General features: G+C 46.9%; 1 protein-coding gene across 1 annotated transcript in view; it reads left to right on the forward strand.

The window, feature by feature from the left end:
• Positions 1 to 1,009: 1,009 nt before the first annotated feature.
• The window catches only part of LOC311134784 (1-phosphatidylinositol 4,5-bisphosphate phosphodiesterase epsilon-1-like), a gene marked incomplete at both ends in the record, with an annotated part of 49,739 nt that continues 35,634 nt past the window's right edge, over positions 1,010 to 15,114 (forward strand). The window contains one exon of the mRNA XM_084168569.1: positions 1,010 to 2,203. Coding sequence (XP_084024695.1) covers positions 1,010 to 2,203 — 1,194 coding nt within the window. The remainder of the gene's footprint in view (positions 2,204 to 15,114) is intronic.

The raw sequence follows: 15,114 nt of genomic DNA on the forward strand, positions 1-15,114 counted from the left end.
CCTCTTCCCAGATCCCTCTCTTTTCCTCTCTCCCTCATCACTCTTTTCCTCTCCTCCCAATCCCCCTATTTTCTTATAGCCTACTGTGGATAGAGAGGGAACTGGGACACATCTGGTCCGCTGGAACTGAATCTGGAGAGAGAAACGCCAACCTTTCCCACAAAGGTAAGGAAAACCTAACCGTTCAACAAGACCACAGGCTGAAAAGGTTGAGAAGTTTCAGTCTTGTGACTTTCGATTATTCTAATAAGGTTTTCATGTGATATGTCGGCGAGTAGACCATTGATAATGCAGGGTTTTACATTGTTATACTGTAGCAGAAGAGAATGGGGTACAATACTTTCTTAACTATTTTTCATTCACCACTTTAGGAGCTTTAATGCATGTAGGTCACTGGACAGAGCTCTGTTACAGTTACCTCATAATCCGGTCTTAATGTTTTCTCACATTGTTTGGCCATAGGCAGGAAAAGTGTTTGGCCATAAGCAGGGAAACTGAGGGGAAGACTGATTGTATGGTTCATCTGCCTTCAATCATCACATCATAGTCACTTCCCTTTCACAGGTCATGGTGCATTGTATCCAGTGACAACTTGGCACTGCAACTTCAACCCTCTCACTACAGCTAATAATACTGTAATTATCTTGTTGTGATTTTTTTTTGTATTCCGAGTGCAATAGATATCATTAGGACACAATCTAATTTGTTGGCTTGGGATGGTCTTCAGCACTAAACTGTTTTTGTGTGTTCTATTTTTCAGCTAACTTGGGTTCTGCTGCTGTCCCCTGCAGATTGACGAGGGATGTGTCTACCTGGCTGGCACAGCAGCAAAGTCAATCTCTAAGTGTGCACAGAGGGATGCATTTCCTGGACAACATGCAGCGTTGACAAAATACTTCTATTCTGCTGGTGTTCACAGCTGTTGTGGACCACCTGCACCCACCTCTCGCTCTGACGTCTCTGAAAACCGACAAGGAGGAAGACACAGAAAGGCAGGCGGGCCGGCATGATGTTGGAGGAATTCTCTACCAGCAACACAGACGGGACTGAGACGCGTGCCGAGAAGATAGATCATGGGACTGTGAGGCCCAGGAACCCACATAGGGACCAGCAGAGAGTTCAAGTTAAATTACACTCTGGTGACACAGATGCACCGCCACCGCCATCACCACCGGATAAACACTCCAGCAATGGCTGCCGTGCAGTGGAGTCTCTGGATGCTGGATCGAGGCAGAGAGAGTGTGTGACTGTGCGGCCTGCCAGTAAACCTTCAGGCTGCTGCTATGGCGTAAGCCGCAGGAAGGGCCTTGTGCCTTGTGGACTGTGCTGCAGCCAAAGCAAACCGATCACAGTAGTCTGCAGTGATCCTGACAGTAACACGCCAGTCCAGAGAGCAGGGATCTCACCTCAGACGTACACAGCGGATAAAACAGGATATGTTACACAGAGCATTGTGGGTACTGTAGTACATCATGGTACAGATGTACGCAGGAGTGTCATGGAGTTGGAGTCGCAGGAGTTGTCTCCTCTGTGTAATGCAAGGACACTACCAGGTGGGGGCAAGAACTGGTTTCAGGGCTTGCTCTACTCTGGTACCTCCTTAAGTGATAATAGAGTAAAGGATGCTGTAAGAGCCAAAGTGTCAGGCTCAGCATCCTCAGTCCCATCTTCCCCCATAAGAGTCACTACGGGCAGCTTCGCCTTCTGTCTCGTAGAGGAGATGACATCATCAACAGTCGCCGACACCAGCTGTGCCCACGGACTCAGAGATGGGCACATCATCCCAGGGGGCAAAGCCAAAACGCAAAGGTGCTCTACAATGGCGCTCCTTCCCACCAGCCCTCCTAAAAGCCCCACGTCTTTAAAGATGGCCTCAGACAATGGGTTAGGATTTGACTGCGAGACTGAGGATGACTTTGTATATAATAAGCGGGAGCGTTCGACGGTCCTGGTCCGTAGGTTCTTGAGGGATAACCAGAGGGTGAAGAAGTCTGTGTGTACAGGAACTAGGGCTATCATCAGGACATTACCCTCGTGGAGGATCAATGAGGAGGTGTGGGACGCTGTCTGCAGAAGGGACCATTTCTTTGGGCCTAGTAAATACAGTCGCTTGAGTGGATACAGTGGACACAGTTCAACCTCTCAGAGTCTACATCTGCAAGCGTGTAAACCTCTCCTTGGAAAAAAAGACATATTTTTTGAGGTAAGAACAAACACACAGCATTCATGGTTCCATTGAGCAAAACGGTGTCACTTTTAGTTTAAAATCTAATTTGGAAAAGCCCTAGACTACACTGGACTGTGAAAACCCCTGCTACAGTATGTAATAGTTACTACATACAGAGAGCAGTGTGAGCCAAAACTCACAGAGCTGCAGGGGAAATGGGGGTTGGGGCAGCTGGGTAGGAGAGCAGAGGGGAGGGGTGGTTAAGTTAAGTAGAACACTAGAGGCCTGTATTATAGAGGGTGCGTCTCAAAAGCACCTCATTCCATATAGTGCATTACTTTTCAACAAAGCTTTATGGTCAAAAGTAGTGCACTATATAGGGAATAGGGTGTCATTTGAGATGCAGCAAGAGGGTCTGGGATTGCTGCTCTGCTCCAGTGGGTACACACCCAATGGAAAAGTTAGGCTACACCATTACATCACAATCACTTGGCAGATGGTTACAGTCTCAACCATGAGAAACAAATAAAGTCAATGGAAAACAAAGCACACACCCTCCAGAGTTTGTTTTTAAGGTGCTGCCGAGTCAAAAACAACAAGCTTCAGGGGAAATGAAAGGAATAACCTACATACTTAGCCTACTTATTGGTCCATACTGTGTTAATGGTTTGGCTGGTAGACCCAGAGCAGGTCAAAGCATTCATAGCCTGTATGGAAAGAAGAACCGCTGAGATTAGGATGATTAGAGAGAACTGGTGATGGTGATGTCTGTATTGATTTCGAATACATTTATTTTTCCAGAACCATAATGGAAATATTTTGTTTTTATCCTCAATAATTGTGTATGTATGTAAAGTTAATATAACACAATAAATAGTTTATGAGTACATTCATAAAGAGGGTGATGAGGAGTGGCATAAACTCAGATGGGTTATGGTGCTTTAAAGTGGCAATCTGAGATATAAACAATCTGCAGACCTCATTCAGTACTAATTCTGCAGCGGCAATAGACTCTACCCTGCAGGTAACAATACAGGGGATTATACTGCCACCTAGTGGTAAGATACATATTGGTATGCTCACTCGAACCCTTGGAACAGAGAAGTGTCCAATCTTATCTGGAAAACACTGCTGTTTGCTCCAGTCAAAGCAATAACACAACTGATTCAACTTATCAATAAATAATAGTCTGCAATCAATACTTTATTAGTTGAATTTGGGCAATAACGTTTCAATCTAATTCTGGTAAATTAATTGCACTCCTTTGAAAATAAATTATATGGCTGATTTAAATCAAATCAAATTGTATTTGCTACATGCGCCGAATACAACAGGTGTAGACATTACCATGAAATGCTTACTTACAGCCCTTAACCAAAAATGCATTTATTTTAATAAAAAAGTACAATAAAACAACAACAACAAAAAAGTGTTGAGAAAAAAAGAGCAGAAGTAAAATATAATAACAGTAGGGAGGCTATATACAAGGGAGTACCGGTGCAGAGTCAATGTGTGGGGGAACCAGGTAGTTGAGGTAGTTGAGGTAATATGTACATGTACATGTGGGTAGAGATTTAACTGGCAGCCATGGAAATTGAATTAACTCCAACTATTTTTATACAATAGGTATTTGTACCGGAGGAGGCTGGTAGGAGGAGCTATAGGAGGACGGGCTCATTATAATGGCTGGAATGGAATAAATGGAACGGAGTCAAACATGTGGTTTCCATATGTTTGATGTGTTTTATACGGTTCCATTAATTCCATTCCAGCCATTATAATGAGCCTGCCCTCCTATAGCTCCTCCCACCAGCTTCCACTGATTTGTACTAAACCACCATGGTCTCAGCAGAAAATAAGACTTTAAGATCCTTGTTAAGTCGTTTCTGTAGAAAATAATGCCAGAATCTGTGTCAGTAAGCAAGTGATCAAGGTTAAAATAGGTAATTTTAGGGTTGGCTGAACTCATAGAAAACACAACACTTGTTACATAAAACTTTTAACTGTGGGTCAGGGTTAAGGACAATTCAGGGAATTATTAGGGAAAATTCTGTGAAAGAAAACATTGCCATTGAAAATAACAGCTAGGCAATTGAATAAACAATTGTGATTGGTAACTTTGTGTGCATGCGTACGTGCGTGCGTGTGTGTGTGTGCATGTCCTATGTGTGTCTTGAGTGCACTAACTGCCAACCAATGCGTTAACATAAGGCTTTGTTTATATAGTAAAGAGATTTTCACTCATCACCCAAACTGCAGCCTTTCGTAGAAAAAAAAACATTGCTGTCTTGGTTTTGAAATACATTGGGATCAAATGTATTTACAATATGATATGAAAGATGTAGGCATATGTCTATGAGCTGCAGACCTGGGATAACTATAGTTGTAACCAGGGTCGCAACTTTGGTTTTAGAAGTGGGGGGGACATAAAAATGTTTTATCCTGTAGGATAAACACTCCAAACAGCCTACCCGACCTCTTGGAGGTGTTCGCATGGTTCTAAAGCACACCGTTGCCTCGTTTTGTATCACATTCTAATGATCAAATGTAATCCCGTGTAGCTCAGTTGGTAGAGCATGGCGCTTGCAACGCCAGGGTTGTGGGTTCGTTTCCCATGGGGGGCCAGTATGAAAAGAAAATGTATGCACTCAATAACTGTAAGTCGATCTGGATAAGAGCGTCTTACTAAATGACTAAAATGTAAATAAAACTGGGGGGGACAAAAATACAGTTTCATGTCCCCCAGTGAAAGTTGCGCCCCTGGTTTTAACTATGCTTTGTGGAAAGTAGCATTTTTTTCTGGGGAACAAATACTTACTTTGGAGGTGATAATAACTCTTTGAATACAGACCTGAGAAAGCAACTACTTAAACATGTCCCCCAGTGAAAGTTGCGCCCCTGGTTTTAACTGTGCTTTGTGGAAAGTAGCATTTTTTTCTGGGGAACAAATACTTACTGTCACGAACGTCGTATGAAGGAGTGGACCAAAGCGCAGCGTTAGTTGCGAACATACTTGCTTTATTTAATTAAAGCATACACACGAAATAACAAAACAATAAACGACTCGTGAAGTCCTCAGTGACAATGACCGAACACGGAACAAAAACCCACAACCACAAAGTGAAACACAGACAGTTAAATATGGCTCCCAATCAGAGACAACCAGCACACAGCTGACACTCGTTGCCTCTGATTGGGAGTCACTCAGTCAAACATAGAAATAAACAACCTAGAACACCCAACATAGAAACAGAAAACATAGAATGAACACACCCTGGCTCAACATAATGAGTCCCAGAGCCAGGGTGTGACACTTACTTTAGAGATGATAATAACTTTTGAATACAGATCTGAGAAAGCAACTACTTAAACAAATATATTTGAATACAGATCTCAGGAAGTAACTACTTTTGAATGTCCATTGCCCCAGGTTTACATTTTAAAGTCAAACCAATTAACCAATGATATTTTGTACAGATAAGTATAAATAAGTTGTGAAGCTCAACTACTGTGTGACTCTTTCAACATGCAACTGAAAAGGTTGAAAGCTGCAATTAATTTTATGATACCTGAAAACACTGCAGAGTAATTCAAAGCCATTTGCAAATGTTGTAAACAGTAAGTTGGATGCTTAGCAAAAACAACTTCAATCCCTTTGTCTATGTGGCAGGGCTTGAAAACTATTACAGACTACAAAAAGAAGCACAGCCGCGAGCTGCCCAGTGACACAAGCCTACCAGACGAGCTAAATCACTTCTATGCTTGCTTCGAGGCAAGCAACACTGAAACATGCATGAGAGCATCAGCTGTTCCGGATGACTATGTAATCACGCTCTCAAATACCTTCAAATATTATTCGGTTTTCTGAGAGGTATTCAACATTTTCTGAGACCTGTATTTGAATATCAAAGAAAATAGTTGCCTTTTAGTTTAAACTCTATATAAATTATATTCGACTACCTTGAGTATTTGAAAAGTTGGTATTTTCAAATAAACAAAACAATACAACTATTTTCTGCCCAGGGCTGATGAGCTGTGACCATTTTCTCCCTGTATATTTTAGTTGAAGCCCAAGGCATCTCGTATCAACTCCTGACATCAGACCATTGCAGGTAAAAAAAACAACATGTCACAAGCCGGGCTAGAACTCCGGTCTCAGATGTGTAGAGCTGGGGGTACTACCCCTTAGCCACAGAGGAGATGTTGTAGGACCCAAATGAAACACCCAAGGCAATACTCCAGGCAAGTAGATTTAATGTTCCAAAACAGGAGGCAAAACAAAACAACTCCACGAGGGGAGAAAAACAAACTAAAGATAACTTCGAACAACTTACTAGGACTGACACGGTGGGACAAAGCAGGAGACACATAGTCAGGACGCAATAACCAAGTGAGAAACAAGGGGAAAACACACAGCTAAAATACTAAAGGGAAAACAAGGCACAGGTGACCTGGATCAAACTAATGAGGACACATGAGGAAGAACAAAGGCAGAGGGGAACACAGCTGACCTCTAGAGGCCAGGAGACAAACAGGAGAAGCAGGAAGCTGACAGGACCCCCTCCTCTAGGAACGACTCCTGACGTTCCTTCCAGAACACCCTGGCCTCAGGGTGCGAAAATCTCGGACCAACCCTGGATCCAGGATGTCCCTGGCTGGAACCCAGGAGCGCTCCTCTGGCCCGTAGCCCTCCCAGTCCACCAGATACTGCAGAGAGTTCTGGACCCTCCGGGAGTCCAGTATCCGGCGGACTGTGTAGGCTGGCTGGCCGTCAATAATCCTGGGAGGTGGCGGGGGTCTGCGTGGGGGGGAAAAGGGAGAAGACAAGACAGGTTTAATAAGTGAAACATGGAAAGTGGGGTTAATACGAAGGGAGCGAGGGAGAACCAAACGATAAGACACAGGGTTAACCTTTCTAGCAATGCGGAAAGGGCCGATGTATCTCTGGGAAAGCTTCTTGGATTCGACCCGGAGGGGCAGGTTCTTAGTGGCCAACCAAACTCTCTGACCAGCTCGGAAACTAGGGGCCGTCCGGCGGTGGCGATTAGCCTGACTTTGGTATCTCTGGGAGGTCCGAAGGAGGGCACGCCTGGCCTTCTTCCAGGTCCGCCTACAGCGTTGGACAAAGCGCTGGGCCGAGGGAACACCAACCTGCGCCTCCTCCTCTGGAAATAATGGAGGGTTGTAACCGAACTGGCATTCGAATGGGGACAATCCGGTGGCTGAGGACTGGAGGGTGTTGTGGGCATATTCAGCCCAAATGATATAGGTGGCCCAAGACGTGGGATTACTGGCCGCCATACACCGCAGGGTGGTCTCCAGATCCTGATTAATCCGTTCCGTTTGGCCATTAGACTCTGGATGGAACCCCGACGATAGGCTGGCTGTGGCCCCAACAAGCCTGCAGAAGGCCCCCCAAAACCGGGACGAGAATTGGGGACCTCGGTCAGAGACCACGTCCAGGGGAATACCAAATATCCGGAAGACATGGTTCATGAGGAGCTCAGCAGTCTCCTTAGCCGAGGGCAGCTTGGGCAGGGGAATAAACCGGGCAGCCTTAGAGAACCGGTCTACCACCACTAGGATGACGGTGTTGCCCTGGGATAGAGGAAGTCCCGTAACAAAGTCCAAAGAAAGGTGTGACCATGGCCTTCGAGGAACAGGTAAGGGATGGAGCAGTCCTTGGGGTCGCTGGCGTGTCGACTTTCCCTGGTTGCACACAGGGCAGGCCTCAACATAGACCTGCACGTCCTTCTTGATGGACGGCCACCAAAACCGCCGTCGGAGGAACTCCAGTGTGCGAGCACTGCCTGGATGGCATGTCAAGGGCGACTCATGACCCCACTGCAAGACGCGGGCCCGAACAGAGAGAGGAACGTACAGGCGACCGGCAGGACCACCGCCTGGATCGGGCTCCTGGACAAGAGCTTCTCGTACCCCTCTTTCTAGTTCCCACTGAAGAGGTGCGACGATCCTAGACCTCGGAATAATCGATGCCAAGGGCTTCTCTTGTACCTCGGGAGAATAGACTCGAGACAGAGCATCCGGCTTGACGTTCTTGGTGCCAGGTCGGTAAGTCAGGAGGAACTGGAATCGATTAAAGAAAAGAGACCATCGTGCTTGCCGAGGGTTCATCCGCTTAGCCTGTTGGAGATATTCCAGGTTCTTGTGGTCTGTGAGAACCTGGAAAGGGTGCTGAGCCCCCTCAAGCCAATGGCGCCACTCCTCCAAGGCCAGTTTTACCGCAAGCAACTCTAGATCCCCCACGTGGTAGTTGCGCTCGGCCTCAGACAGGCGGCGAGACATGAAGGCACAAGGGTGTAATCTCCCATCCGCACCCCTCTGTGACAGGACGGCTCCTACCCCCACTTCTGAGGCGTCCACCTCCACCACGAAAGGTCTTTCTGGGTCAGGGGTCACCAGAATCGGAGCAGAAGTGAAGCGGCGCTTGAGATCCTCGAAGGCCCCTGCTGCTTCCGGACCCCAGTGAATCTTGGTCCCTCCTCCCTTGGTAAGCGTCGTCAAGGGGGCTACCACCGAGCTGAAATTCTTGATGAACTTCCGATAGAAGTTAGAAAAGCCAATGAACCGTTGAACCTCCTTGACCGTGGCAGGTGTGGGCCAATCGTGGACCGCCTTGACCTTCTTGGGATCCATCTCTAGGTGCCCGGGAGTGACAATAAACCCGAGAAACTGAGTCTGAGAAACATGAAATTCACACTTCTCAGGCTTAACGTAGAGGTGATTGTCAAGGAGCCTCTGGAGAACCCGGCTAACATGCCCCTCATGCTCCTTCAGTGACCTCGAGAAGATGAGGATATCGTCCAGGTACACGAAGACGAACAGATTAAGCATATCCCGGAGAACATCATTAATCAGGGCTTGGAATACTGCGGGGGCATTGGTGAGCCCGAACGGCATCACCCGATATTCATAGTGCCCCGTGGGCGTGTTGAACGCCGTCTTCCATTCGTCTCCTGGCCGGATCCGCACGAGATGGTAAGCATTGCGGAGATCCAGCTTAGTAAAAATGGAAGCCCCTTGAAGCAGCTCAAAAGCAGTGGCCATGAGAGGAAGGGGGTATCGATTCCGAACCGTGATCTTGTTGAGTCCCCGGTAATCAATACAAGGCCTAAGACCCCCGTCTTTCTTTTCAACAAAAAAGAAGCCCGCCCCAGCCGGGGAAGTAGAGGCATAGATGAGGCCGGCTGCCAAGGACTCCTTAATGTAGGTGTCCATAGCTGCGTGCTCGGGGGAGGACAAGGAAAAGATCCGACCTCTAGGAGGGCAGCACCCAGGGAGTAGATCAATGGCACAGTCATACGTGCGATGAGGCGGTAAGGCAGTAGCCCGGGCCTTGCTGAACACTGCCTTGAACCGATGGTAAACACTGGGGACTCGGGAGACGTCAACAGACTCTTGAAACTGGGTACTAGGGGCTGAGGGACTCTGAAGCATGCAGGTGAGTTGGCAAGTGGGACCCCAGCTTAGAATGGTGCCAGTAGGCCAGTCGATCTGGGGATTATGTCTGCATAGCCAAGGGTGACCCAGGATAATAGGATACTCGGGAGAGTCAATGAGATAGAAGGTCTCCTCCTGCTGGTGTTGAGAGATGGTAAGTCGCAGGGACTGAGTCGCCTCAGTAACCTTTCCTGGTTCCAGAGGTCTGCCATCTAAGGCTGTAACTGCCTGGGGTTGAGGAAGTAGTTGGGTAGGGATCTTAAGTTCCTTAGCCAAGGTTACATCCATAAAATCACCTGCGGCACCGGAATCGATCATAGCCTGGACCCGATGCTGGTGGCCCTCCCAGGACAGAGTGGCTGGAATAGCTAGGACCGCGTTAGTAGGAGGAGCTCTAATTTTCCCCATCACAACCCTCCTGTAGCTGGGCGGGGACAGGCGTTTCCCGAGAGCTCGGGGCAAGTGGAGCGGAAATGGCCGGCAACCCCGCAGTAGAGGCACCGACGCTCCCTCATGCGACGTTCCCTTTCGTTGGGAGAAAGCCTGGAACGGCCTAACTGCATGCTCTCCGGGGAATCCTGGGGCAGTTCAGGAGCCGGGGCAGCTCTGAATGACGGAGTCCAAACAGGAGAAACAGAGCTGCTCAGAGGAACTTGGGACTGAGACACCTGACGGCGAGCCGTTCTCCGCTCTCTTAGACGATTGTCCAGGCGGATGGCCAAGGCTATGAGGGACTCGAGATCTCCAGCTGGTTCTCGGGTGGCTAACTCATCTTGAAGGGGCTCAGATAACCCTCCCTGAAAGCAGACCCTCAGCGCTTCATCATTCCATCCGCTCCTTGCTGCTATGGTCCGGAAATCAATGGCAAAATCTGCCGTGCTTCGGGGGCCCTGACGGAGAGACAGTAGGCGCTTGGAAGCCTCCCGCCCACTGACAGGATGATCGAACACCCGCTTGAACTCTTCTACAAAGGCAGCGTGGGAGTCACAACAGGCCTCCTGGGACTGCCACACCGCAGAAGCCCAGGCGAGCGCCTTTTCTGAAAGAAGGGTAATGATGTAGGCAATCTTGGAACGGTCTGTGGGAAAACTTGAGGGTTGGAGCTCGAAGGTGAGGGAGCATTGGGTGAGGAAACCCTGGCAAGAGCTAGGATCCCCAGAAAAGGGCTTGGGAGGTGGTAGTCGGGGCTCCGCCAACCGAGAAGGCCTGTCGTCACTGGGGGGTGACCTGGGGGAAGGGAGAGGACCAGGGAGGCGTTCAAAGAGCTGGCGAAGGGCACTCATCATTTCGGCCAAGAGTTGAGAATGACTAGCCATCAGCTCCTCTTGTCGGCTGAGAACGGCTTCATGGCGCTGGAAAGAAGCCTCATGTCGAGTGATCACCGCCAACAGGTCCTGGGAACTGAGTGTTTCTGGGTCCATGATTGACTTGGTTATTCTGTCACAAGCCGGGCTAGAACTCCGGTCTCAGATGTGTAGAGCTGGGGGTACTACCCCTTAGCCACAGAGGAGATGTTGTAGGACCCAAATGAAACACCCAAGGCAATACTCCAGGCAAGTAGATTTAATGTTCCAAAACAGGAGGCAAAACAAAACAACTCCACGAGGGGAGAAAAACAAACTAAAGATAACTTCGAACAACTTACTAGGACTGACACGGTGGGACAAAGCAGGAGACACATAGTCAGGACGCAATAACCAAGTGAGAAACAAGGGGAAAACACACAGCTAAAATACTAAAGGGAAAACAAGGCACAGGTGACCTGGATCAAACTAATGAGGACACATGAGGAAGAACAAAGGCAGAGGGGAACACAGCTGACCTCTAGAGGCCAGGAGACAAACAGGAGAAGCAGGAAGCTGACACAACAACATTGTATTGAAAAGACCTGGCTGTTTTTAATACAGAACTGAGAACTGTAATTAGTCTATGTTTCATATTTCTATCTATCTGCAACACTTTCCATTTTCCATCACCCTAATGAGAGAGAGAGAGAGAGAGCTATTGAATGAGCCCACAGTAGAGTCATTGGTGAATTACATCACAGTGGCTAATACTGGGTATGCAGTCACTGTAGTGGTTTACAGTAGGAGATGAGAGACAGTGATGTGTGTTTTACATATAAATGTAATGTTATTTTCCTAATACCTCCTCTTACTAATGCCCAGTCTCCCTAACCATATAAGGGGAGCTGTCCCAAAACACTCTCCAAATCCCACAGGGCGATGGCTGCTTTCTCTCCTTCACTTGCTCTAGCTCTCTCTCACTCTACTTCTCTCTTTTTGTCACTCTTTCTCTCTCTCTCTCTCTCTCTCTCTCTCTCTCTCTCTCTCTCTCTCTCTCTCTCTCTCTCTCTCTCTCTCTCTCTCTCTCTCTCTCTCTCTCTCTCTCTCTCTCTCTCTCTCTCTCTCTCTCTCTCTCTCTCTCTCTCTCTCTCTCTCTCTCTCTCTCTCTCTCTCTCGTTTCAGACATGCTCTCTCTCTTCTGTCTCAAACAGATATCTCTCCTCTCTTCCTCTCCCACTACAAACTGGAACATACGGACATGACATGACTATTGCGGATTTACTGACTTTCACCAATTTTGGAGGCTGTATCACATTAGGCATGATCTTCTAATGTAAGTCAGAATATATTTTCTCATTTTTTCAGATGGTTTATTCAAAGAAAGCAGTAGCACTAGTACTTTAGTAACATTTCTACCAAACCATGCATACTATCATCTTTGCTATCCATATCAGTGGGGATCGCTCGAATTAGAGTTTGATTGTCTTTCTGATGGTAAATGTGGGTCCTATTTGTCGGTCTTCAGACGGCTGGAGTGTAATCCGAGAACCTTGATACTGATCAACTGTTTTGTAAAACCCTACCAGACATAGGCATAGCGTTGCTTATTACAGTTGGTCATGACAGTGTTGCAAGGGTTCCATACATGTTCTTGTCAACTATCATTTCAGGTGGTTTCATTAGAAAACATACAGTACATGCATCCTTGTTACAAGAGCTGCAGTATTATAGTCTATTGAAGGCTCTATGGATGGCTGAAGTTTCACGTTTTTTTAGTTGTATGTACAGGATACACATGGTATACACTGTCCAACGAAATGCTTACTTGCAGATTTCTTCTCGACAATGCAACAATAAGAAATAATAAAAGATAAGAATACGAACGTAAAGTAAATGGCTCAGTAGAATATAATAAACATTTTAGCATGAGTATTATACAGAAAGACACAATTTATAGTCCAATATTTATATATGTTATGGGGAAGGGGTGTGTGTGTGTGGGGTGTGTGTGTGTATATGTGTGGATGAGTGTGTTGATGAGTATATATCTGTGTGGATGAGTGCGTGAGTTAGTGCATGTGTGCTAAGGTGCAGAGAGTCAATGCAGGTGGTCGGTCCAGTTCAAGTGTTCAGCAGTCTGATTGCTTGTAGATAGAAACTGTCTCTGAGCCTGTTGGTATCAGACCAAATGCTCCGATACCGTCTGCCCAACGGCAAGGGAGTGAACAGCTGACGTTGAGGGAGAGGTTGTTGTCTTGGCACCACAATGCCAGTTCACATACCTCCTCCCTATAGGCTGACTCATCATTGTTTTCTTATCAGGCCTACAACCGTGGTGTCGTCAGCAAACTTGATGAAGGAGTTAGCGTCGCGCAATGCCACTCAGCTGAGGGACACCCCTGGGGGCCCCCTGTGTTAAGAGTCAGTGTGGAGGAGGTGTTGTTGCTAGTCCTGACAGCCTGTGGTCTGCCTGTCAGGAAGTACAGGATCCAGTTGCATAGAGTGGTGTCCAGACCCAGGGCTCTGAACTTGTTGTCGAGGTTGGAGGGAACAATAGTGTTGAATGCTTAACTGTATTCAATGAACAGCATTCTCACATAGGTGTTCCTCTTGTCCAGATGCGTTACGGCTGTGTGAATAATGAAGGAAATGGCATCTTCTATGGAGTGGTAGGCAAATTGGAGTGGGTCCAGTGTGCCTGGCATGCTGGCCTTGATGTGGGCCATGACCAGCCTCTTGAAGCACTTCATGATGACCGGGGTGAGTGCGACAGGGCGATAGTCATTTGGGCATATCATCTTGGTTTTCTTGGGCACGGGGACGATGGTGGTCTCCTTGAAGCAGGAGGGGACTACAGCCTGGGACAGGTTGAAGTTGTCCGAAAAGACGCCCGCCAGCTGGTCAGCACACACCCTGAGGACACGGCCAGGGATGTCATCGGGGCCGGCGGCTTTGTGAGTATTCACTCTTTTGAGAGTTTTCCTCACGCCAGCCTCGAAGATACCAAAAACCTTAACAAGATTCTATTGCAGAGGGATGTGTACCCCTGGTTTGGTGTAATATGGCAGAATAGTTACTTCAATCCTAATTTCTAGCCAATGTATAGATTGTATTCCTATGGAGTAAGTGTCCGGTCCATGGCCAACTTCTGCAGCAACCTTGCACAATTTATAAAATGTAGTAGGGTGTTCTCTCTCATCCCACTAGACTAAACATACAGTATGTGTTCTGTTTAATTTAAACAGATATAAATGTATAAACTGACTACATGAGTTTAAATTTAATATATGAAAGGTATTTGAGTAACACTTAAAATGAATGTAACATTTCTAAAGGGTTCGTAGAGTTTATCAGTAATTTAAAGACAGATGGTAATAAACAGTTATTACTATTTGAGAGAGAATGTTTTTTTTATTGGTTTAGGCCTAGAAATCATTGTACAAGTACTAGCAACAAGCTGAATGGAAAGTAGGACTACAACTCACCTTCTTTTTTTAAATATTGAAACTTTACAAATTTACAAAACCACATATAACAACACTGTGTGTGCAGCTCAATAACCAAGGCTTTCTCTCCTCATCTCCTACCTTCACCTGCTCTGATATGAAAGAACTGCACTGGTATATGCAAATACTAAGGCTTCTTCTACCATATCGCTCTCACCTTCCCCATGATCAGCACATAATGAAGGGAGAGTGGATGAGGAGAGGAAGCCTTCCTGCGGCTAGGGAACCCTGACCTGTTCACCAGACGTGCTACCTTGTCCAGGACCTGCTGTTTTCGACTTTCTCTCTCTCTCTACCACACCTGCTGTCTCGTCCTCTGAATGCTCGGCTATGAAAAGCCAACTGACATTTACTCCTGAGGTACTGACCTGTTGCACCCTCTACAACCACTGTGATTATTATTTGACCCTGCTGGTCATCTATGAACATTTGAACATCTTGAAGAACAATCTGGCCTTAAATGGCCATGTACTCTTGTAATCGCCACCTGGCACAGCCAGAAGAGGACTGGCCACCCCTCAGAGCCTGGTTCCTCTCTAGGTTTCTACCTAGGTTCCTGCCTTTCTAGGGAGTTTTTCCTAGCCACCGTGCATCTACATCTGCATTGCTTGCTGTTTGGGGTTTTAGGCTGGGTTTCTGCATAGCACTTCGTGACATCTGCTGATGTAAAAAGGGCTTTATAAATACATTTGAT

The sequence above is a fragment of the Coregonus lavaretus genome (assembly GCF_964263955.1).
Source record: "Coregonus lavaretus genome assembly, chromosome: 1".
Lineage (NCBI taxonomy): Eukaryota > Metazoa > Chordata > Actinopteri > Salmoniformes > Salmonidae > Coregonus > Coregonus lavaretus.